Below are 27,391 nucleotides of genomic sequence, written 5' to 3' on the forward strand. Positions count from 1 at the left end.
ACTTTGCCTTTCATTGCAACAGTTTTTAATGTTTTTTCAAGTTTTTTGTCTGTGCTGTTAGTTCTCCATTATGTTTTCTCCGTACTCTCGACATCATTTTAAATGAGGGGTTGGCCTCAATGATTACTCGAGAAATAAATAAAGGATAAATTAAATGGTAGCGTCAAAGCTTCACTAAAGCTGCAGTTTTTAAAACGGGATGAACGTTAGGTTTAGGAAACAATCATGGTTTGGGTTTAAATAAGTATGTGTGTTAGTTTAGTATGTAAATTAAGCAGTCAATATAATAAGTCAATGTTGACTTTTAGCTTCATGAGACAAAAATAGCGGCCCCTTCTTCCTGCCTACACGGACTTTCTCACTCTTAATATGACATTACCTGCCCTGAGCAATATATTAGATTAGATAGATAGATGGATGGATGGATGGATGGATGGATGGATGGATGGATGGATGGATGGATGGATGGATAGATGGATAGATGGATAGATGGATAGATAGATAGATAGATAGATAGATAGATAGATAGATAGATAGATAGATAGATAGATCGATAGATACATAGGTGGGTGGGTGGGTGGGTGGGTGGATGGATGGATGGATGGATGGATGGGTGGGTGGACGGACGGACAGATAACAGGGAGAGGTTGAGCAGCAGGAAACTCTTCTAATGTGTGAAAATGACTGCCAGAGAAATTCAATTTGTGACAGTGATTGGCTATAGAGTGTTTAACCCCCGAGGAGCTGATGGCCACTAGTGTGAAGCGATCTATAGCGCAACCACAGCAGGGCTCAGGATGGGGAAGGTGGGCGCTACCGACTGAGGAAAGAGTGTGGAAGTGGGGTAGAGGAATGGGGTCGGAGGCTGTTTACAACATGCCTCATTGCTCTCTATCTCCAGCAAATGTTGGATGGAAGTCAAAAGCTTTAACGTGCATTCACAGGCAAGTGTGGGCGTTTCAGACTATGATGCGATTACTCTATTTTAACCAAACAAAAGACGTGAAATATCAACTTGTCATGTGTTGATTTGTAAATATTTTGCTTTAACTGTGTATGACTGTGTGTGTGTGTGGGCAGTGAGCCACCCTCCTTATCTCTGCCAAGGCCCTGGCACCTCTCGTGTCTGCCTGGCTGAAGTAGCCCCAACCCAACAGCATGTGGGAGGTGTTAGTCAACAAAACAAACAACACCCCCATACTGTCCCCTGTCTAACACCTTGCCTCTCCCCATTAACATAACTGGCAGGGCTGCTTTACAATACTTCTGGTTGAAATCATCACATTAGGCCTGATAGCATTATCCTTCTGCTTGACTGGCCCGGTGCCACTATAAAAAGGGGACATGGGGAGACGCAGACAAGGTTAATAAAGGCAGATGGGCTGCTGTCTGACTCTTGTACAGGTTGCTTAGGTAAGATTTTTCTCACACTCAGGCAGCTCTCTCTTTCATGGAGATCATCTCATCTGAAAGGGTCAGGCGTTTTGAAACAGAGGTGTAAAACCCGGTTATTTGTCTCTGTACTGTCAAACTGTCCGTGTCTGGTCCGTATCTTGTAATAGTGTAACAACAACTACTTAAAATGCCGTAGATACGAAAGCACAAATAAAACTATCTGCTGCAGCAGAGAGGTGACTGTTCGATTATTATTAAGTTAATAACCATCATGCATAATGCAGCACTGACATAAAAACTGAGCAGTCAGGGCAGCAGGAGAAACACAGCTGTCAGGGCGAGAGGAAGGGATTTCTAAGGGAAATATTATGCATAGTTTGGTTCAGCACCATGAAAAAGCATAAACTTGAGGGATTACAGTTATCGCTTTACATCGAGCCTTAAGATGAAATGTGAAATACTGAGTTCTGGCATTTATAGAAAACAGGGGTTTAAGAGCTGTGTAAAGCTAGCACCCAATATCAGCTACTGTATGTTACAAAGATGGCATTCAGAACAGTCTGTGCCAGTCACTCATAACAGGACACACATATAAAGTAAAGATGCAAGCAGATAGTCAGGTGTAATCTTTTCATGATATGGACTGAATGGGAGTGAGGAAGAGGCAGAGACAACAAGAGGGACTGGGAATAATAACTACTGTATTCAGTTTAAGAGGAAAAAAAGCAAAAGGCAGACGTTGCTCTATGATAGTGTGTCTATGTGTATTTATAGACGAGCATCAACCACAAAACAGAGAGCTTTCTTATGTGTCTTCTTTTACTTTGGCAACCATAAGTCACACCGCAGTCATGAAATGCATGAGAAAAATACACCACAGAGCCCAACAGCATGCTCACTGTTGTTTTACTTGCACACTGCAAATGTACACTGACATAAATACTGTATGAAACATTATACGTAGTTACACTGCAAAAAAAGCCAACTTGTATTTTTTGCCTAAAACAGTGATTTAAGTCGGTAAAACTTGGAAATATAAATTATTGACATTTAGGGCAATAATGTAAGTTAGTACAACAAAGGAAGCCAGTTGTCTGCTCAAAAACAAGTTTGTGAGTTGATGTTACTTATATCTTTAAGTTGGGGTTCAAAACAAGGGACAATAGTTCTGCTAACTCTTATTTCTTTGTTGTGAAATGCGGGGAAAGCGGTGAAATATGGTCATTACCGAAAGCTAGCGGCTAACTGATGCTAGCGGCTAACTGATGATAGCGGCGCTGCTTGTTACAGCTACAAGAGTAGCCATTAGTGTATCAAAGCTAGCTCAAAATTGTGGTCGCCACATTAGCTGACATTTCATAGCGGCGTTACAATTGTGCCAATTCAGCACATTGCAGAAGTTAGCAGAAGTAAGGATTAAAAGTTAATACAATGTAAAATTATAAATTCAAAAATCTGAATTCAGAGTTGAGGCAACTCAAAAACAAAACTTAAAATATTTTGTTTAATTGTCCAACTTAAAATTTTATCGAAGTTTGTTGCCTTGAAATTTTGAGTTCACCCAAGTTTTCTTTTTTTGCAGTGTACTGAAAGACGATCAGGTTACTCGTTATCACATAATATTTGCAAAATGAAAGTGTAAAGGATCTCAGGTATTTAAGTCACAGGTAAAGTTACGCAGATCTGGACCCTAACATCATTCTCCACGGATATCAGTCATATCAGTCTACAATGAGCACTGATCATTGTAGTAATTCACATTTCAATCTTCTTGGGCTGGGCCTTCCTTGTACAGAAACTGGATTTACACGCAACTGAGTTCTAATGGCCAGTTACCAATGACAACAGCTGCTCATGCCGTCTGAAGTTTTTGCTTTTCCACAATGTGTGTGTGTGTTTTTTTATTCTTACAGGGGCATATCTATGAGTTACAAAGCCTTTACATGATCAAATACAGCTTGTTGTCACATCTTACTTCTGTGAGAACACAAACTGTGCTCTCTGAGGCCTGTGGGAAAAAGGAAAGCATAGTGGAGCAAAACACATTGGCTATCTGCCTTCTTATAATTATGCAAATACAACAAAAGTGTTGGGTTGACATTAAGATGGGTAAATGTGGGCGAACTCACGGCAACTTGGAATACCCAACTAATCTAAAAGAGGGAAAACACACAAAACATTAAAAATTTAAAACAATATAATCTACAAGATTAAAAATTGTCTGAAAAAAATATTTGAGCCATTTGAAATCATAAATCAGGTTTTCCAATAACTAAATTAAACTTTAAATGCTGCTCAAATCAATATGTCCGCTCTGCTGGAGTGGCTCCAGTCGCCCAGTTAGAAATGCCTCTCATGAACCTGGTGTGTGATGAAATATTTAAAGAAACGCCAGAGGGGATGTGGTCTGAGACGGGCCATGGTTTGGCATTGCTTATACATTAGTATCTTAGTGAGAGTTTGTTACCCATTTTCTTTGAAAAAAAACAACAATCACAAAACTGCTGTCGCTGTAATGTCCAAGTAGACTTTTGTGCAGTGTGACTTTGTTTTTTATGGAAATAACAATTTGTTACTTCTTTAAACAGGGCTGCCAGCTGGCAGAAGAAAATGGCGTTTTTATTTTGTAGAAGTCTCTCAGGTTCGTAGATTGGAAGCCTGAGAGTAAACACTAACTGGAGAAAAAGACTGATATCAATGCAGGTCACAAGTAAAAATTTGCAGTGCTTGTGGCTATCATTGTCATGATGCGTTGGTTTATATTGGGTCAATTACAATTATGTGTATGATCTCGCACATCTTGTCATTGTGTAAGATGTTGTTCTATATTGCATCAAACTATATTGTGTGGTGATGTCTCCCATCCCCCTGTGTTATTATATTATATTATATGTTGTTTATTTTATTTTTATTTTTTTATGTATGTATGTATGTGGGTATATATATAATAATTATTATTATTTTTAATATTATTATTATTATTATTATTTTTAAATGTATTTAATTAGTTATTTTATTCATTCTTGTTACTTTGTTTTCTCTCGTTAGCACTTCTTGCTTTGTTTGCCTATTTATTTTCATTGTGTTATACATATAAGTGAGCCATGTTATATCTTTTTATATATATGTCGTAGCATCTGCCCATCATCCACATACACACACGCACACACACACACACACACGCACACATACACCTGTGATGCCTTTGTGCAAATCGTTTATCATTTATGTTTTTCTTTGTTGTTGTTTGCGCTGTATGTCTACTGTCTCTACTTGTGGTCCACACGGTGTAGTGTATTTGTCTGTCATGTCATCTTGTTTGTTACGTCATTTCACCCATAAAAAAAAAATAAAAAAAAAATTGCAGTGCTGGACTGACACAGCTCTCGCAGGATCCCAGTCAGAATGAGTCCCGATTTTTGTAATAATTCACAATTTAATCCTCTACAGAAGTTGAACTTACACGCAACCAAATTCTATTGGTCAGTTACCTATGACATGGATGACATGTCAAACAACACATGCCTAAACAAGATAACATACTGTGAGAACACACTGCATTGTCTCAGGCCTGTCTGTGAGAAAGACGAGCTAAGAAAAACACATTGGCTATCTGCCTTCTTAGAATTATCAAACTATAACAATTTCAATAACCCATTCACATCACATAACACATTCCTGTTTTCTCTCCCTTACTTTGTGCATTTTTCCCGTCACTTGGTTCACAAATATACTCTTATTCACCTCCGATTCCAGAGTTATAACTCACACTGTGATATCTGTCAGAACACATCAGTGTACTTATGTAAAATATGTCATCTTTATAAATATTATAAAACCTAGGGTTAGCTGGCTATTACTATGAAAGTAAACATGACCAAAGCCAGATTCTTCATCTCGACCCACACCTCAGCTATTTAGAGCTTCTGCTACTTTTGTGCCGATGTTTACCTTTGACCCCCTTTTTCCTCCCACACTACTTATATATCTTTTTCTTTTTTAACCTGGAGATCAACCACAGATTTTTACTGCTGTTGACGGCTCAGCCCCACTGGAGCATTTGGAGATGCTGTTGATGGATGGGGGAGTATTGGGCAATCACTTTTGCCCAAACAGATTTTCCCCAGCGAGTCTTTGGGTTTTTTGGCCCAACAAAAGCCAGTTCTACATCAGAGGCTTCTTGGTTCTCTGTTTAAATATTTAGACATTGTTACAACTGGGATTGTTTTTGTGTTGATGGGGTTTTACATCTATCATTACCAAACAAAAAGACTTCCAGACAGCTTGTCTTCAGAGAGATATTACAGATATAAGGTATGCTTGATCTGTGGATCGTTGACATGAAACATTTGAAACCCCTGCTCCTATATCAGCTACTCCTGACCAGTTGATACAATCCATAGCACAAGAGTAGTTCTGCCATCCATCCATTCATTAACAGACAGTCCTCGAAGCTGCTAGAAGCATCTTGTCACTTACATTTCATTACTGACTACTTTCAGCCCTTGTGATTCTGGTAAATGTGTTCATTTTAGAAGAATGGTAAAGTGTTTGAAACAGTGGCAAAGAGTCAGTGGAGACCAGTTGTGCAGACGGTGCAGGGTGTTTGAGTCTATGAAATGCCCTGTGGTTCATGTAGAGTATTTTCGCTAAACTAAAGAGCAGAAGAAGACTGCTTGTGTAGGAAGCATTAAATCCCAGCATCCACTGAGGAAATGCTGGAGTAACTGGTATTGATCAACACCGCCCACAAATCCCTGTTGATATATTATAGTCATTTTTTGAGCTAACAAGATCAAAATATTACTAATTGTTCTTTTACTCCATAAATAAACATCAATGATGTATCTAATATTTAAAGTAAAAAACATATCTGTCAAATTCAACAACAAGTCCCTGAAACCATACAACCACCATCTAATACATAAAGGAGTGTTTCCCAATTTAGGACCAGACCAGGAGACTGGTGTATGTGTCCTGTCGTTGAAAGTCATATCCTGAAGTAGTGTTTTTTTTTTTAGCCTAACCCTGTTCTTTTTTCCAAACTGTAGCAAAGTGTTTTTTATGCCAAAACCTTGAGGAAGTGGTTCTAGTGCCTAAATCTACAACAACATTTACATATAGTCATTTAGCAGACACTTTTATCCAAAACGACTTACAGAAAAAGGGAAAGAATCAAGGTATAGCGTGATAAGAGCCATTAATGCAGCAATAAGTGAGGTATCATATGCCTGTATCAGGTAGCTGGGTGCAGTACCGGAGACAACTTTGTAGCCGAGCATTAGAATTAGATTTGAATTTGATGCAATACAACATTAACAATATGTTTTAAACAGCGACTGTGATGTGACCAACGACAATGTTGGGAGTTTTTATAAGAAATCGCACAAATCCCTTCATGAGAATACCATGCAATGTGTAAGCGTACGCAACTTTACCTAAAGGTGACTTAAAATCAGTCATTTTTGCTGCTGCTATTGTAGAAGCGAGCAGCAGCAAAGCCGACTGAATTCTGTTAAACTTAAATTTAATTTCCATAGAGAAAAAAACCCTACTCTGCACCTGAGAAGAATCATCCCTAATATTTAATTTCCTCCTCTGGCACCTTGACACTTCTGTTTGCAGGATAATGGGGACAGTTTGCACCAAAACATGAGCGAGTTTTCACGGCTCCCTGCTGTACGATCCAGCTGGAGTTACCTCTCTGCCATAAAGACAGCAGTAACATTTGCCAGTAGCAGTGCCCTACTGAGATCAGGACTGTGCTGGAGAGCTTTGTGTTCAGCAGTAACAGGTACATTATGGCCAGTGTCTATCTAAAGAGAAAATGGAGGAACTGGTGTGAGTCACTTGTGAAGTACCACACTATTTATATGTAAATTCTTTTGAACCAATCGAATGCACTTTGTGCTATAGTTGGGGTTGTGCTGATGCTGTCTGAATGCATTGCATGTGATTACTTTGAAGACAGATAACACCAACATCAGATTTGTAAGACGGGGAGTTACTTTACCTGCCTTAGGCCATCCTTGCTGTTCTGCATGATCCGCAGGGCGTAGTTTGACCTCTGACCTTTGCTGTTGAATTCAATGTGGCCCGTTAGACCATCCAATTCTACCTATCCAACACAGAAACAGCAACATGTTAAAAGACCTCAAAAAGAAACCCTGCCTGCCTGCCTCTCAGCAGAACCTATTATGGAAATGACTGGAGGCTACATTAGCACTACTGGCTCGGTATCAGCCTTTTGAAAATATGTCAAATTTACAATAATGACATGAAGACGAGGCCGTAATATCTTCAATTTATGGCAAAATAGATGAGCCATTAGTCATGAGAGAAAAGACCAACAGTCTGATATCAAACACATAATATCACATTTAAGTATTTCGATAGTCAAGTCTGTTACAGTCACATTATTTTCACACTTTTTCAGCCCTTCTTTTTCTCTCCTTCTTTAGTGTGTCTCAGTGTAATGTACACATGATATAAACTGGCCTGACAGGCTACACATCATTATCTGCTGTCAGTCTGTTGGCTCTAAAAACAACTAATTAATATGCAACATAAGTGAAGCAATAATAAAGATCTCAACAAGCTTCTGTTCTATCTGACACTATCTTATTAATGCTGTGTCCTGCCCTTCTTGTTGTTGCAACTAAGAGAGTCAAACAAAATAGAAAAAACAAGAAAACATGAAAAATCTTCTTTAAAAATAAATAAATAAATAAATAGACTGACATTTCGGGAAAAACACTTTCTTGAACCATGTGAACAATGTGAATCCCACAGCGCAAATGATGCAACATTTATGTCAACGCAAGCAGAAATGATTAATTATAATACTAATAATATTCTCCTGCATAGGATAGCTCTTAAGCATCTGAAGTACATCCAGAAAACAAGCATTTTGAAATGTGTTTGCTTGTCTCCTTTTCAAACAGACTGACAAGGCATGAATTCAAACATTTTACACATCAGCATCATAATGTAGTTTTTTCTGCATACTTTTGATCTGTTCATTGCAATCATATCACAGTAGAATCTGTTTAGTTTGTGTTCCTGCTGTAGCAGCAGTCATTCAGGCTAGGGGCTGGGCAACATATTCACGCAATCGACGCAACCAAGGTCATTGATTACATAAATACGTTGATATACGTAACCTACGTTGATGAGTTAGCCGATTGGAAACAAAAACTATGCTGAAAATCCTCTCCAGCGTTTGCTGTAAGGCTGTGGTGGAAACTGTGAAAGAGAGCAGCTGAGATGATGTCGCTGCAGTGTGTTTAAGTCACACTGAGTCAATGTCAAGTCTAAAGTCTGAAGTTACACTTCTCAAAAGTCCACACAGACTGGGGCGCTTGCTGCATGTCTCCCCCTTCCAAACTCTCTGTCACCATCAAATAAAAGCATGGAAATGACACTGTCTATGTGCTCGGTTGTGTTTGTGACTGAGAGTTGATTACACGACTAACCCTAGTTTTGATAATCCCTGTTATAAAAAGTTTCAGGGTTTCTTAAATTGCACTATTTTTTGAGTAAATTGATTTTCTCATTGATTGCTAACACAGTGTGTTTGTACTCTTCTAGAAAGTGACTTGAATTTTTCTTTGTTTTTCATTATTTAATTATTTTGTTGTTTGCTTGCTAAATGTAGATTGCATTGCACTGCATTCCTTTTACTTGAGTGGAACAAGCTCTTGCATTGATTTTATTTTGGAGAGACTTTACATTGGACTGTGAGACACAGATCACCAGTTAAAACTGGGCTATTTTCTGTTGGGGAATCATGCCCTGCAGTGCACCCTTTGTTTGTTTTAAAGAGAAGATGATTAAAGATAATATTGAGAAAAAAAAAATCTTTGCAGGTGCAGCCCTAATTCAGACGCAGGAGAAGGAGGTGAAATTCACAGAGCTTTCTGCACCTCCAGATGGGGCTCAGTTGGTAGAGCATTCCTCCAGTGATCGGAGGGTTGGTGGTTCGATCCCCGACCATGGCAGCCTACATTTAAAGTATCCTTGAGCAAGATACTGAACCCCAAATCGATGCTGCGTTCATCTGTGTGTGAATGAATTCCCAATGGTGGCAGGTGGCACCTCTGCCACCAGTATGAATGTGTGTGTGAATGGGTGAATGAGCTCAGTCTGTACACTGTAATAAATTATTCTGTTGTCATTTCATTTTACTTAATATATTTGATAAAATGTATTAAATATAAATGCGTCCTTGATTTTGAGGCATTTGTTTAAGTAACTTTAATATAAAAATGTTTGAGATGGAATCTACTTATTTTGATCACATTAAATATAATCTTTATGTGTATGTAATTCTAAATCAAGAGAATTTTGAATGACTCCAACACAATAGAATTAGTCAGTTTTTAACTGACAGGCACTTCCTGTTAAGTTGTTATTCACTCAACTTGTAACTTAGTTAGACTGAATTAATAATATTGCGTGCAATCTGTTGCCTCAATTTTATTGAGTAGCTACTGTTTATCTTTTTTTACAGTGTAGTGTAAAGTGACTAGAAAAGCGCTATATAAAGGTCCATTTACCAATTCCCTTAAGCTAAAATGTGATGTTGTTTAATCTGGGACTTCCACAACAAGTACAAAGCAGCAAAAGTGGTCATTTCAGGCATGGTTGATGGTGGAGAGAAATAGTGGCATTGGACACATTGGTGCACAAGTAACAGGAGGTAGAATTTCACCTTGTGTATGGTGTGAACACACCCTTACAGGTGCTGGTAGGTGGATTTGTTACCTTTAGACTGAGACAGGTTAGCTGTTTCCCTCTATTTCCAGATTTTATTCTAGGCTAAACTGCTGGTTGGAGCTTCATATTTACCGTGCAGAGTGGAATTGGTGTTCTCATGTAACTCAAGAAAGCAAATAACCACAATTTTTCAAAATATCAAATTTCCTGTCGGGTGAGTAGCGTTCAGTCCTGTCATCTATTTTCATTATGTCCAGTGGAGGCAATCTTACCATCCTCAGGTAATTCATGAGGCTGGTGCCGTGCTCCCAGATCTTGGAGGACTTGCAGGAGAGCTGAGTGGCGCCAACGTTTTGGCTCCGGTTCAACTCCTGGACCGCCGCCACCACCGCGTATACCGCATCAAAGAGCAGAGCTGAGGAGAGCTGCAGAGGGAGAGGGAGGCGAGAAGGTGAATACATTATGTATTCACACACACAACACACACACACTCACTCACTCACACTCACAAACCTGCAAAAACCTAAAGCACACAAATTTCAAGTGTAACGTGTCAGTAGTTAGCGGTCAGTGAGGGGTTAACCCATCCCTGGAGTGGCAGTGAGATTATTCCATTAGATCATTAGAAAGACTCTGATCTGCTGACAGCGTTGAAAACCGTTTCTCTCCTCTCTCTCTCTCTCCCTTCCTCTCTCTCTCCGTCTCTCTCCGTGTCTCTGGGAGAGACACTGTCCTTCCTACTCTTATCCCCAGTGAAGCTGGCACACCCTGACCATTCCAATTACAGCCTGCTTCTCTCAGAGAAGGCCAGAAACAGTGGGAGAGGCAGCTTTTCCTCTCATCACCCCTGTACAAACAGCATCCTCGTCACTTCCACTGCATCCTGCTATGTACATTTGATTAAAATGCATGGTGTCCTGCATTAGAAGCTGAGGGAGAGTCTGAGATTGAGTGCGGTACATCTGTGTAATGGAAATGGAGATGAAATGGCCCTGATGTTGGTGGATATTGATACAGGGAGGGATTGTGATGCATAGTAAATTTCGGAGACCAGAGAAAACTACAATGGGCCATTAAACTGCAAACCTGTGATGTATTACAACCTTGAATTGGCTAACATAATTGGTGGATTGCACATTAAGAGCAATATGGTGTACACAAACAGCCTGTGAAGACATTACAGCCACAAGGCGATGCATTTTGGGTTTGACATATGGGGATAATGACTTGGTGGTTGTTAAGTCAGCATTAAAAAGTGAATGACAGAGTGTAACAGTCTTTCTGATTATATTACACTCGTATCTAATAATATCCACGACATTAAGCTAAAGCTGATGTGGCATTTACTCATCTTTGTTTCACTCTGGAAGTCTGTCTTTCTTCGCTGAATATCAATCTCTGCAGCATAGGTGGATCAGAAAGTTGATATTACATGACTCCTGCAATAGGTCTGGATCTTTTGTAAATGTTGTCCATGTCCTAGAATAAATTAAGGATTTAATAGGAGAACATTTGCCTTGAAATCAGAGGTTTTTTATGCATGGGACCCATTGTGTCAGCAGATGATATGCAGAAATTCCAGTGACATGCAAAATCCTACCGACCAGAGTCCGATAACAAGAATACATCACAAAGGGTTGAATGTTTCCGGTGGTGTGGAAGCTACTTTGAAAGCAGAGCTTTGCAAGCTGCCAATTACTTCACAATGGAAGAAGTTGAGCAACAGCAAGGCCACCCTCAGGAGAAATCTAGTTAGTTTAGCCAAAGCTTTTCAAAGTACTATTCTGTAAAACTTCTGATCAATTTGTAACCAAATACGATACAAAAAAGTCACATGCCAACTCAACCCAATTGAGTTTATTGCAAAAAGTGATCAAATATTCAAATGTCATACCCGCAAAAATACAGGTGCATCTCAGTACATTAGAATATGATGGAAAAGTCATTTTCAACCAAGTTTTGAGTGCATATAGAACATTTCCATATTAAACATATTTTTAAAAATTGGTCTTTTGTAATATTCAAATTTTTTGAGACACTCAATTTTAGGTCTTCATTAAATGTAAGCTATAATCATTATAATTAGAAGAAATTAAATAAATTAAGACATGAAATGTTACATTCTGTGTGTAATGGATTTATATAATGTGTTATTTCCACTTTCTGAATTGAATTACTGACATAAATAAACTTTCTATGATATTCTAATTTTTTAGATGAACCTGTACTCCACTATTCATAGGAATTTGTTTTTTTAATACAATGTCCATCAAAATAAAAGTGAAGTTTAATTAAGCAGGTATGATCACAGTGGTTAAATAAAAATAAAACAAGTCATTCTTTTCCTTTAAAGGCCTAGAATTTGTTTTAGTTGCTGTCAAAAGCAATTAGTTCAAACTAAAAGTGTTCTTGTTTCAGGATGACTCTTTTTTATAAAAGTTTAAACCCACATATACACCCTACACTTTTGTAATAGATTTAAACATATGTATTTGATTATTTTGTATTTGCTTTCATGATTTTGATTATTTTTGTATTGTTTTGAATTTTGTGTTGTATCTTTCTTATTCGAATGGTTTTTGGGTGTGGTTTTCATTTAAGCCTTCACAGGTTTCTGCTGCACCCACACATGTTCTTTTATGTGTTATCATCTATGTGTTTTATATTGTTGATCTGTGAAATAAAACTAAACTAAACTGAAACTAAACTAGTTAACTACACAAAGAAATGGCAAAAAAAGAAGGAATTTAATTACAACCCGATTCTTTTTTTAAAAAATATTTACGTTTTCAATCATTCAATTATTTATTCACTTATTTATTCACCTTAAATGATTATCCAAACCCTGGTCACTGGGAGCTGGATAGACATTCCCAGCTGGCATTGGGTGAGAGGAGGGGTTCACCCTGGACATGTCTGCAGACCACTGACATTTGTTCTGTTTCTGTAAATTTGGTGCATTCATTCATTTACATTTTACACAGAATCCTACATTTTTTGGAATTGGGTTTGCACTTGAATCACTTTGCAAAGATGACTTTAGCTGAAGTACAAGCAAGCTACTGCAAAAAGTAATTAAACTAAGAGTTTAATTACGTGTCGTTCACTTCTCTCCAACACTGCATGTTCCAGAAGCTGTTAGCAAATGACAACTCCCCACTAAAAGGACGAGCTATTGTGTTCGCTCTCACAGTCTCAATCTGTGAAAAGATTTATAATCTGCCTCGCAGATGTTTTCAGTTTTATAATCACACTGTCAGGGATCTGGAGAAGTCTGTGTTCAGTGCAGCAGCTCCTCTGTCACAGGTATACTCTGCTTGTTTGCCAACATGAGCTGCTTCCACTATTTTAGACCTGTTTTACAAAATTATTTTCCTTCAGCTTTTGATTTTGTTTGATGTTCCCTAACACAAACACATCCTCTGTTCCTATGGATATTTTAGTCTCATCACGATGCGAATGTGTAGCTTCTTTTCTGGATGCTAATTTGAAAATATAAATATCTTCACACGATTTCATGATATTTAAAGGCAGCGTAATTGGTTTTACAACAATTTGTCTCCTGTATAACCTTTTCTCCTATAAGCCTGGCCTCTATAAATGCCACTGCCTGCCTTTTCTTAGATTAATTTTCTGATCAGTTGACGCGGCGCACGTCTTTATCTTTAAATGCATTAAATGTCTCGGCTCTGCACATGTAAAGAGGTCACTTGTATGCATTTGTTGTACGTACGAGCCCCACAGTAACATTTCCTCCAGACCTAATTACGTTTAATGAAAAGACAGCATATTATCTATGTGCATGTCTAAATGAGTTAATCACTTTCTTGCTCTGCCTTCATCAGCCTTTATTCTCTCTAGTTATTAGCTAATTAGTCACAAGTCCTAATTGCCGCCGGCCCAGAAGTATCCGAGTGACCTGCTGTGTGCAAAACACAACATTTTTTCACGCTGTGTTCAAACTATTCTTAACCTGTTTCCCCACCCAGCTTCTGTGGAACAGACGGGGGAATGGGTGTGCGTTTGTTTTAGTCTTTTTTGCTTTCTTTTAACTTCAAACAGAGAGAGAGAGAGAGAGAGAGAGAGAGAGAGAGAGAGAGAGAGAGGGATTCATTCATTAATTGCTTTTACTGAATTTCTGGATCCTAATGAAGCCCTTAAGAAAAAATTTGTGAACACGGTGTTTTTTTTGCACCCATATGTTTTGTTCTTGTTGGTTCTCGTTGTATTTGTTAGCAGTTATTTCTAATTAGTCCCATCATGTTTTGAAAGAATGAGACAAGAACATTTCTGTTTTAATAACTTTGTTAAGAAGTCAAGCTCAAATATATGAATTCAACTTCATATTTATGTGTAATGCATTCTCATGTAGACATTTTACCTCCTGACTGTGTTATTCACTGTTATAAATTTGTTTTCTCTTTTCTCATTAACACTCTCAACCCCAAGCAGTTTTACTCAGCGTGGCCTTCTTTTTCACTGCAATATATAAAGTCCTGCACCTCTATGGAAACAGTACAATCACGGCTAGAAATAAGGAGAACTCAAATATTTGTTTTGTGCAGTACAAAATACAGACTTATGGCCATAAATCATTTTTAAAAAGTTTTATATTACAACATTTACTTACATCCTCTCTTGTCATCTTACCTCTGCTCAGCCTGCAGTTCAGTCACAGTTTCACTGACTTTTTGCCACTTGACTGTTGATCTTAGCTGAATTATTCATAGATTCCTAGTTGCACTGAGGAGCGTGGAATTTTTTGCAAGATTTTTATTTATTTATTTATTTTTTTACAGGATCTGGTTTGTGCAATTAGTTTATTTTCCTAAAATGTTGAATGAGAAATGTATTATTAAGTGAGTTTGATGAATTAAAACATTAGATTTGATTACAAGTGTCGCCTGTAATTTGTGCAAGAACCATCAGAAAGTTAAAAGACTTTTTTACACATTTTGTCTATGACAAATTATGTATTGGTGCCATTTAAAAAAAAATAAAAAATTAGAAAACATGATTTGGGGTTTTGGGGTTCAAAGGGTTAAAATATTATGATAATTTTAGTAAAATACATTAGGGTTTGTATAGTTATACCGTAAGCTTGGTTGCTTTCAAAACTAATAAATATCAGAAAGTGAGACATTAATATTGATTAATATATAATGTGCTCAGAAAACGCTAATTCCATTATTGACATTTAAGATCTACAGCAGTGAGAGTTTCTTCACAGAGAGCAGGAATTCAATCTAATAGCTGGTGAAGTTCTGCTTGTTACTCTCAGATGCTGCTTTTATGAGTGACACTTCTGGACAAATGGGCGAGAGAGCTTAGCCTTGAGAGGGATTATTGGGGAGTGAGATAATACTCATAAATTTTCGCCTCGTAAACAAGCGCTCGTTTATGAATAGGTGGCACTCATCATGTCTGCGCAGGTCATTTACGACAATTTATTTGCTGAATCGGACGTAGAAAACTCAGACCCTATCTCATAAAATAAGTATGAGAGTCTTGTGCTGAGAATACAAAACGCTCAAGCGTGAGTTCCAATTTTCCTGTCTTGTATAGTTGGCTCACATGTAAAAATTCTGCTGAGCCAAATAATCAGTCTCTTTATTTAATAAAATACAAACCTGCAACAGTCTTCAATCATAAATGTGCAAACAGCAGCTTGGTGATTTGCGGCTGTTTTGAACTCACTCACAGTATTTTAAATGTTGAGCTTCAGACAATGTTTAGATGAGAACAGTGGGTGATTTTAGGGGGATGCAGGGAAGGTAAGCTGCTCTTTTGCTTTGCATTTCCTCTGAAGCAAATTTAACAAGGAGGATGCCATTATAAATGTAATAAGGAAGGTGGCAAACGCTGCTAATGAGCTGTCTGGGAAACAACAACTGCCTACAGCAACACCTGCAATTACAAAAGTTAACTGGATAAATGTCACCTCTGTATATTTCAGAGGCATTTTTGTGTCTTCAGTATTTTAATGGGTGAGCTTTAGATACAGCAGGAGTAAAGCTCAGAAGATCCTGTTTGGACTCGGTAAGGAAATAAACACATTTAATAAAATAAAACAGGGTTCATCCATAATTCTTAAATAGGAAACCTTTGACTTTTCAGTGTGAGACTCTGCATGAGTGGTGGAAGAAGTATTCAGGTCCATTACTTAAGTAAAAGTACTAATACCACACAGAATTACTCCACTACAAGTAAAAGTCATGTATTAAAAACTTACTTAAGTAAAAGTACACAAGTATCAGTATCAAAATGTACTTAAAGTATCAAAAGTAAAACTACTCTTAATGCAGAATGAACCCACTCTGAATGTATTATTAGGGCAAAGCACACAGTGTTAGAACCCTACTGAAATTGAAGGAATTATTATATTATTATTCTCTCCACTGAAACACATTTTTGGGGCTTATCATATTCAAAAACTCATCATATTTTGAATATACGTCAATCTCAGATGATTGATGCATTTATGATTTATGATTCATTTTAACTACTTTATATGCTGTTATGAGGCTTAATATATATATATATATATATATATATATATATATATATATATATATATATATATATATATATATGTCTAATCACTTTAAATTGATCATGTTTTTTATGTTAAATATTGACCTGAAAAGTAACTAAAGCACTCAGCTAAATGTAGAGGAGTAAAAATATTTCCCTCAAAATGAAGTGGAGTAAAAGTATAAAGTTACTTAAAATGGAAATACTCAGGTAAAGTACAAGTACCTCAAAATTGTATTTGAATACAGTACTTGAGTAAATGTACTTAGTTACATTCTACCACTGCTATAGACAATACAGATATGCGAGTGGTATCTATCTTCTTATCGTCTCACCTATCTATCCCCAACAAAGTGTTACATTTCACCACTGCTGTGTCTGGTGTTGTGTGTACTAACCGGGGTGCCGGCGAAGGGTGCGTGGTCACAGTTCTCTTGCCAGGAGCGGTTGAGGCTTAGCACGAAATCCTGGAAGAAGGGATGCGTTTTGTTGAAGACTGAAAAACCGACTATGTTGACCCGTTGGTCCACCACGTCGTCCAGCCGGAGTAAAGAGAATTCCTGCGAAAGAGAGACAGACAGATGTGGATTATTGGGTGAATGCAACTGGCTCAGATGGGAGCTGTCATAATCTACTTTAAATAACACCAAATGATTCATGGAATCAATGTCAAGGTAAAAGGGGCACGTGTTAATCAAATATGTTTACATCTGATTTAATCCGCCTCACTTAGTTTTCATCAGCTCCCATTATTCCGGCTGATTGACATGAGAAAGCTGCAGCAATTTGTTCATTCCCACTATTTAGCTATGCATCACTGCACAAAAGCATGCATTTTGCTCTGGCCATATGCTATTCCTGACACACAGGTCATTGTATGAATACCAGATTGCACCGCTAAGGGGCTAAGATTACAGACAGACAGACAGACAGACTGGAGACAGACTGGAGACAGGGACTGAGGGATAAAAAAAATGCGGACACTAAGGCCGACAGATAATTGAGAAAGTGAGATAGAAATCCTTGGCATATTGAAATGCTCCAGGTTAGGAGGAGAGCAAAATACAGGTATTTGTTATTTGGCTTTTTTTGTGCTCGAGGGACAAGCTGGTTTTTCTCCGCCTAGGGAACAGCAGGCAGGGGACAGGCGGAAATAGAGATGAGGGAGAGTAGGAGGGAGGGAGGGAGGGAGGGAGGGAGGAGGAGACGATGTGAGTGGGGATGGACGTCTCCTGAAGGTTAATAGAGGTGTCAGAACCTAGTACCCCCTCAGGTGGCAGCCTTCGCCTGGCAGCCTGTTGTGCCATCTCGTTTATGACAGCCAGACCAATACCAGTCAGTCAGTCAGTCAGTCAGTCAGTCAGTCAGTCAGTCAGTCAGTCAGTCAGTCAGTCAGTCAGTCAGTCAGTCAGTCAGTCTGTCAGTCTGTCTGTCTGTCTGTCTGTCTGTCTGTCTGTCTGTCTGTCTGTCTGTCTGTCTGTCTGTCTGTCTGACTGTCTGTCTGTCTGTCTGTCTGTCTGTCACCATGGCCAGGGACTCAGATCATAGGTTATATTCATACATAGATTGTATGAATGATAGATTGATTGTAATTCAATGATTGTAAATATTGCTTTCTTTTATTGTTATTAGTTTTTCTTTTCTTTTAAAATGAATAATTTAATTATAATAATTTATCGTAAATATTGCTTTCCTTATCTTGTTATCTTTTTTTCTGATGCTTGCTTTGGCAATATATACAGTGTTACGTCATGCCAATAAAGCCAATTAAATTGAAAATTGAATTGAGTCATAGGAGGTGGTGTTGTGAGAGTAAAGAGGCAGCAGGTGACAAAGATGTGTTGAAAGACAAGTAGAACGTCATTATCTGTCTCTGTATTTATTCATTCATTCATTATCCTTAACCACTTATCCGCACTCGGGTCACAGGGGGGCTGATCCCAGCTGACATTGGGAGAGAGGCGGGTACACCCAGGACAGGTTGCCAGACTATCCCAGACTGTCACATTGAGACAATCACGCTCTCATTCACACCTACGGGCAATTTAGAGTCACCAATTAAACCTAAGTGCATGTTTTTGGACTGTGGGAGGAAGCCGGAGGACCTGAAGCAAACTGCAAACTCTACACAGAAGAGCCGCAGGCCGGAGTCGAACCGGTGACTCTCTTGTTGTGAGGAAAGAGTGCTAACCCCTCTCTGTATTCATTCAATCCAAAAAAAGTTATCTGTTCCTGAATTCAGATAGAAGACCAGAAGTTATTTATACCAGAAGTCACATCTCATCAGATAATGTTGTATTTCTTGACCTAATAATCATTGAAAATGCAACTTGTGTCTCATAAAAGCACCAAATTGATATTACTCATTATTTACTAATTTACTAATTACTATCAAATATATTATGCTGTACCATTAACTTCTCTCTCTCCATCTCTCTAACTCTATTTTTTTCTTTTTTAACTAAACTAGCTTTAAACTGAACAATCAGAAATAGATTTTTTTTCTCATAAATCGCAACAGATCAGAAATAGAATAAGCACTTAGGCTACAGCTGAAAAAATATAATTTCTAAGCTTCATTTTGAAGTTTACAACCACAAGTCCAAAAAGTTTGGGATGCTGTGTGAAAAGTTAATAAAAACAGAATGCATAAAATTCAAAAGGAGTGTATATATATTTACAAAAAAAACAAAAGTTTCCCAGTTTGAACATTTGATATCTTGTCTTTTACTGTATTCACTTGAATGTCGATTGCAGATTTTGTTTTTATTACATTTTTCACAGTGTCCCGACTTTTTGGGTTGTAGGTTGATGGAGTTTGAAAGAAATCCAGCTGCCAGACCAGGCTTTTTTCTCACTACTTCTGCACATGACGCCTCTTGCTCCTCGATGAAAGAGTTTTTCGGGGTCTGCGGCAAAGCAACCCTCCCAGCAACTTAATAACTTACAGATATTTTGCATTGCTCTCTCTGTCTCACACACAAGCACAGGGACACTCTGAGGTACCATGGAGAGCACCGTAGCACGCTGAATATATCTATTTTTCAATAAAACTTAGTTTGTGAAATGAAGTCCTATGTTGCAAACAGAATGGGTATTTTTATCTTGTGGCAATCATTAATGATATGGATCAGATGCTCACACAGATCAACACAGGTCAATCAAGCTTTTCTTCCCTAGAATAATAGCAACTTCATGTAGAAAAGATATATTTTTTGTGGCATAATTTAGTATACAATGGTCAACAGGTTGGACAGGCGCATAGAAAGAAAGTTAAAGGTGTATATCAAAGAGAGGAACCAAAACAATCATCTTTCAGTTAAAAACTATGATCAAAGCAGCAAACTTCTTCCTCTAGACCTCCTGCCTTGTACTGGAGAAGCTCACTGTGTGTGTGTGTGTGTGTGTGTGTGTGTGTGTGTGGTAACAGCTTTAAGGATTAGGACGAAATCTTACTTTTAACAAACAACCAAAAACACATATTTTAGTCAGCCAGAGGGAAATGTTGACTGTCTCCCGGAGATATCAAAGCTTAGAAAGTCTCAGGCTATGCTGCAACAGAAAAATGAAAAATGAGAAAAATGGCCTTTTTCATCTGTAAGAGGAAAATGGATGAGAGGGGATTAGGCAAATCAGATAATGGACGTTCAGACAGGAAGAGTGTATAGGTCAGTGAATTAAATAACTGATAAGCAGGTAGGTGGAAAAAGCTCTCAGACCAAGAAGAGCATGAGTCACTCCACTGTGAAGACACCAGTGGGTGACTGCACTGATAGAGCAGGGCACAAGGAAGCAGTGGGTATTGACTTTGAGTGGGTGGCCTATTATCCCTGGTGCCAACCCCTCACACACCTGAAAATCCAAAATGTTTAGCTTTGCTAGTATGCAGGAGAGCACTCTGCTGCTTGTTGAAAACAAACTAACAAATATATTCCGGGATGGTCAAAATGAGTTACAAGGATATCACAAGAGTGGTGAGAGGGGGAACTGGGGAGAAAAGGTTGTGTATGTGAACAATGCCGGTCCTGAGCAGCAGGACTGCATCTGCAGGAAGGATTTGTGTTCTCTATCTGCAAGTGGTGTGCAGAAACACAAACAATTGGCATCTTCCAGACAAGAAAAACTTTCCCACTGCAGATAGGCAGACGCAGCTTTACCAGGAGCGAAAAAAACCCCCACATTGTGGTTGTTGTTGAAGGTAGCATGGCCATTTAAAATGTCATGTTTGTGCAGGATGTCCCGGGTTTGTGCAGGTGATGATTCTCCCTGATCACTCAGAGGTTTGCATTGCATGCCAGAATACCAAATACCATCCATAACTTGTGCAGATGAAAGTGAGTGGAGTCCAGGCAGCAACAGTGAGACAAACCTGGAAGTGCCTTGAACTGCATTCTACCAAAAATCCCAAACGGGGGCGCTTACGGTGGTTGCAGAAGCATTTTGGTCCTATCTATCTCAATACAAGTTGAGTCAACCTCTCACTTGACTTATTACTTCAGAACACTATGATCTCAATCTTTTTTAAGACAATTTCATGTAAATAGTGTAAATAAAGTTCCAATTTCGAAGAAAATAGAAGATAAAGAATCATATGATTTGGGGCGTGGCTACCTTTGATTGACAGGTCACTAACAAGGCGAGATGCAGCAATGCGTATCCACGGTACTGTGTCAATTTTTCACTTAATGACAGTCTATGGTCGAGTCAAGTCGAGCCGTGTCGGTACCCTGCAGTGGAAATGAGACTTTTGATTGTTCGTTTAATAATGCTTGCTTGCCTCTTCTGTTTTTAACCTTTTTTTGAGCAAAGAACCATATTTGTTCATTCCAGCAGACATCCAAAATGTTGTCCCCCCGCTCTCCATGAGGTTGTAGAACCACATGGATTTCTCCCAGCTAATCAGCAAAGATCAGGCTATATCACATATAGTGACACCATGACATCTGACCAATCAGTATAATATTAATATGATTATAATAACAACAACAACAACAACAACAACAACAACAACAACAACAACAACAACAACAACAACAACAACAACAACAACAACAACAACAACAACAACAACAACAACAACAACAACAACAACAACAACAACAACAATAATAATAATAATAATAATAATAATAATAATAATAATAATAATAATAATAATAATAATAATAATAATAATAATAACAACAACAACAACAACAATAATAATAATAATAATAATAACTCAATTGACCTTCGTTTGAGACATAAAAATGAAATGGAGAAATGGAAATAAAAAGTCTTGTAATATCCTCCAATAACACTTCAATTAGTGCTCTATAAAGGGCTACAGATGCAAGAAAGTGATCAGCTGATTAGCCCGTTCTACAGCTCCAACACCACCTGCTGATTTCCTCCTACCAAAGGTGCAGTCACATCAGTCTTTTCATTTGTAGTAGGAAATAGTGACTTATTTGCCTCCACTTCTAAATGACAATGTTCAGCCAGTTTCACAGAACAAAAAGGGTGATTCAGACCTCTCATTCAAAGCTAACACTGCCAAAATAATACATTACAATTGGCTGCAGTGTGCGCCGGCACACCAAAAGAAGTCAATGGCTGTCAGGTGAGTTTATCCAGATATTATTCGGGGTCCTTTTTTTCTTTTCTTTAGAATTGGTGGTTGTGGGCAGTGGATGTTTAGGGGGAGATAGCAGGTCAACAATAAATGTCATATAGAAATGGTGTACATCATGTGAAAGCTGTGAACCCGAAGATTAATTTGAGCTAAGCACAGCTCAGCACTGTCTGTCAAGTTATTCTGGTCAAAAATGTCTCCTGAAAAATGACTTAATGAGTATTTATTTATTTATTGAAACCTATTATGGTGTACACACAGTCATAACATTTGGGTTTGCTTTCTGAAGTCCATGTTCAACTTTGCCCCATAAGTTGGAGCAATTTTTGGGTTTATATCATTTGTTACACACCTTTGGTGCTGAATAAGTAGGTGTATATGTAAAGAGGAGACTTGTGGGAACCCAGAGAACATATTTTTGCAGCGTTTTTTCCGACAACTTTCCAAAATGATTTCCTGACATGCTTGGGGTCTATAGATTACTTAGATCCTGTAAAATTGAGCCCGCTACACTCTTCAGAAGCAAAAAAAAAAACTGCGGAGTTCACCAGCGGGACCTCTGAATAATAACTGGTTATATTTACAGTTCTACCTGCACTATTTTTATTTTGTTATTCATGCTGCTCCAATTTAATGTTGACAAAATAGTTTTTTAGAACACAGAGAGAGAGCCAAGGTAGAAAAAGAGCTGTAAAACACAACTAAACAAACTAATTAGCTGCTTTTGCACGTCATGAGACAATTCTGTTAATGAGAAAGGAGGCTGTACGTTTTTTTTTTACTGAATTTGTTAAACACAATTCAGTGACTTGATTTTGTGCTTTACTCTTGAATGAAGAAAATCCATGAAGAAGTAGAAGAAGTCTATAAGCAGAGGCGTGCAGAGAGAGGGATTACATGTTCTGCATAAGGAGGAAATTCCAAATTAAAAATGTCTTATATTTATTTTTCTTCATAAAGTCAAAGGTTAAGGCCGTTATAGTATTGATTACTGTGCGTTGCATGAAAAAACATTGGCTTTTCTCTCGTCTTCTTGTATCTGTAGTTATCCCTTGTGGGGCTTCATAAGCCTTTTGGGACTGGCCATATAATTACTGGCTAAGTGTACTTTAATAGATCATTAGAGGGAGAGCTGTGCAAACGAGCCTATCATTAAGCATGCCCCTCAAGGGTGCCTGTATGTATGCATGTGCGTACACACACACACACACAAAAACAAACTGAAGAGTGCATGTGCACACCCACATGCAGGAAAATAAAATCCCTATAATTGAGCAACACATGCACATACTCACTAAAGCCCAAGGTCACCAAAATATCCTTAGGCTATGTCTGAAGAAAACTAATGTGCTGCATTCGTAGGTTTCCAGGGCACAGACACTGACACACGTACATTCAAATTCACACACACACGGTCGAACACAAACACAGACTAAATCCCTCCACATGAGCAATTATGCTCTCTTGCATACTAAATGAGTGGTGTGAAATGGACGGCTCTTAGCAGAGGACAGTTGGTTCCCAGCAGTCGGGGAACGAAAAGGCAAAGAGTTGGAGGGTAGAAGAGAGCAGCGGAGGAACCAACTGTCCAACCAACTGGGGTGAAAAGGGTGGAGGAGCAGAATGATGATGAGGAGAACGGAGGGAGGGCGGGAGAGAGCGAGAGACCTCGAAGTTGAATCAATGGAGAGGTGAGAGATTAGTTGGCAAGACTGAGAGCTTTAAAAGCAGTCGGGGAGAAAGAAAGAGCGACAGAGCAAAGATGAGAGGGGGGCGGGAGGAGGAAGGGTGGGAGAGCGCGAGGGAGTGACAGCCTGGCCGAGGGCCCCCGACGCCGGCTGTCACCTGGAGATCACTCACCACCTGGGACCTGGGCCAACCAACCAAAAACTGTTGCTTCACCTCCTCAGTTCCTGCCCCTTCAGCCTCTTAAAACCTCCCAATCTGGAACCTTATCTCCTCTTTATTTCACTTTCCCTTTGTTATCGTCTCTTTAATCATTTTATATGGAATTTTATATCCTTCCAGTGATTTCTCTGCACATAATGGACCACTCATGCATGAACACATGTACTCACAGACAGAAAAGTGTGACCACTTGGTGTTTGTTATGATGTAGTCAGCTTGAGCAGTGAATAATGAGATCCCAGGAGGACGGATGCTGCTGATAGTGGGATACCCTGTCATGAACCGTACCCCACCATGCCCTACACATCCCTTACCCATCCACACACACACACACACACACACACACACACACACACACACACACACACACACACACATATTTCTTTGCGGTGGTGTAAGCCTCTATAAATCCACCATCCTAAACAGGATATCTAAAATGAAGCAAAACCTCTTTAGATCAAGCAGCCTCTCTCAGCTCTTCTCTTTGTGCATTGATCTCATCTCCCTAAATAGGATAGAAACACTGAGATTATAGCGATTCTCTAGGCTCCAAGGACAGACGCTGAATCAGGCTACATCTCTGCTGCATGCACGCTGCAACATCCCGTAACTGAAACACTGATATCTCAACCAGAGTGGTTCTCTCGATATTTGAGAATTTCAAATGCGAGTTAGATGGTATATATTTTGTTTCATGTCTGCAGACTGTACAGGGAATGCTGCTTCTTACTGTCACTTTTCTCACATTGTGAATATGAAAAACTCTCAATATTTCAACGAGTGTGAGTCATCTGAACAGTTTACTTGTTTGAAGAACTTTGCAGCAGTGGGATTACAATTAATAAAGTTTGCTGAAGTTGAGAAGTACCAGTTAATGCCAGTGTAAGTGAGAGCTGCAAAATGTCAAGTGAGTCACAATAATGGATTGACGTTGCAATACTTAAAATTAATTAAAGGGGTATAAAAAGCAGTAACACATGTGAGGGTTCTGTGTTTTCGTGTTGAGCAAAATTATAATAAAAGTTGTGTTTGATATATAACTCATATGCAACTACCTCTGCTTACATCAAAATCATACAGAAAATAATTTCGCAACAAATTAACATCACAGTCCTTTGTAAAAATGAAATATAAAAACAGGAAGTTACTCCTTACAAATGCAAAATCCAACATTTTCAGTTTGCTCCTTCAAAATAAAAATTCTCCACATTTTCCTAATTAATATCGAAATAAAAGTTCATAATCTAGTCTAACACATGTCTCTACTACATCCGCCTAACAAATTTTCACTCGTCTTCAAGCTGTTTTTGGTGACTCCAGAGGGAAATACTGTCTCTTTAGCTGCTAAATGCTCCACTTTGTTCACCACCTCGTTAGCCACCATCACAGTGGTTCCATCAAAGGATCTGCTGGTGCTGGAAACAAGCTGACGAGAACAAGGGGGGGGTAACTTTGTACTGAAAAGTGGTGGGCTCCAATGGTGGAATGTAACTAAGTAAATTTACTCAAGCACTGTACTTAGGTACAATTATGAGGTATTTCTACTTTACTTGAGTATGTCCTTTTTATGTCATTTTCTACTTCTGCTCCACTACATTTAGAGGCACATATTTTACTTTTTAATCCACTACATTTGAACTACAATGCTGAATGAAGCAGATTTAGTTACTTTTTAGGTCAACATTGAACTTTTTAGGTGATTGGACTTTTTTATTTTATTTATTAAACCTCATAACAGTATATTAAGTTGTTAAAATGAGCCCTATCTTAAAAAAATAAATAAAATGTGCTTACATAAATGAATCAATGATAATAATAAATAATATATTTATACAATGTGAGTCAGTCTGTTCTGCAAAACATGTAATTCTACTTTTGATACTTTAAGTAGATTTTGATGCTGGTAATTTTGTACTTTTACTAAAATAAGTTTGGAATGCATGACTTTTATTTGTAGCGGAGTAATTTAACAGTGTGATAAAAGTACTTTTACTTAAGTAAGAGATACTTTTTTCACCCCTGGTGAAAAAACTGGTGGGATCAGACATGAGGTCAGAGTAGATAATAACGGTGTGGTGGGAAAAAAGTCGCATTATGTTGCATAAAGGGGCATTGCGTAGGCTACTACAGAGTTGACGATCCAAAAAACAAGCCTACTCAGCAAAAGATTTTATTTCAAAATTATATTTTCAAAAACACATATTAAGTGGAGAGGTCTGAGGGTCCTCCCACAGGAAATTTTGAGCATCAAACACTTCATTTGTTGCATTCTGGTGATTTTTTTATGCACCAGTTTACTTGGAAACATTGTAAAATACAAAAATATAAAATTGAGGCACCAGATGACAATTCAAAATATAAATATATAATGCAATAAAATGCAGTACGGCTCTTAGGCATTCTGTATTGCTTTCAAATATTCATTCTCCTTTGGATACACTTTTCTCATTTAATGTCATCACTGCTGAGTCAACACGCATATAGACACAATTTACTCTCCTGTTCTGGGAAGTAAAAATTTGCAAGTGGCACTGACTCATCTCAATGACAAATGCATTTATTTTATATACTTTATAGAGCCCTGGATTGGAGCTTGTTTGTGTTTCTGCTAATATTACAAACTTTCTGAAAATGAAATGCCCAAAATGTGTGTTTTCTGTCTTATTTAAAAAAAAATTATTTGCTTTGTAAAAAGTGATGGCGAAAAAATCAATCATTTCAAAAAATGGCAGGTACATGTTCCCAGCGTTCCAAGTGTAAATGATCAGTAAAGTTGTGGGCCATACAAGAGAAACAATAAGCTGAAAGACACTAAAAACTCTGAGATTTGAGAGAAAAACTGCAGAATTGTGTGATAAAGCTGACCCCTTTCATATGACACACTCACAATGAAGTCATTTGATCTGTTCTTATTATAAATGCTCATAAATAATCACAAATGTTGATGAAAACCACTTTAAAGAGACATACTGAAGTGGTATTTCCTTCAGTTGCTGCGTCCTCAAATTGTAAAAACATTATCTTGTGTTCTGTAAAATGTGCTTCAGATAAAGACAGAGCCGTCAGTGGTGATAATCATAATTGACAATTTGAAAAAGAAAGAAAAATCACCTCTACTTCTTATCTGGCATAGCAGGACTGTTAAAAAAAAACACAGGCAGACTATGATTGAGTAACATTTCTGTAAATTGCATATTGATTTTCCCTAATGATAAAGTACTA

General features: G+C 38.1%; 1 protein-coding gene across 1 annotated transcript in view; it reads right to left on the reverse strand.

Moving 5' to 3' along the window:
* Window positions 1-27,391, reverse strand: part of grik4 (glutamate receptor, ionotropic, kainate 4) — a 441,808-nt gene that overhangs the window by 85,932 nt on the left and 328,485 nt on the right. The window contains exons 9-11 of the mRNA XM_059330837.1: window positions 17,046-17,207; window positions 10,386-10,538; window positions 7,409-7,513 (exon numbers count right to left, since the gene is read on the reverse strand). Coding sequence (XP_059186820.1) covers window positions 7,409-7,513; window positions 10,386-10,538; window positions 17,046-17,207 — 420 coding nt within the window. The remainder of the gene's footprint in view (window positions 1-7,408; window positions 7,514-10,385; window positions 10,539-17,045; window positions 17,208-27,391) is intronic.

Source organism: Centropristis striata, chromosome 4 (genome assembly GCF_030273125.1).
Source record: "Centropristis striata isolate RG_2023a ecotype Rhode Island chromosome 4, C.striata_1.0, whole genome shotgun sequence".
NCBI classification, from domain to species: domain Eukaryota; kingdom Metazoa; phylum Chordata; class Actinopteri; order Perciformes; family Serranidae; genus Centropristis; species Centropristis striata.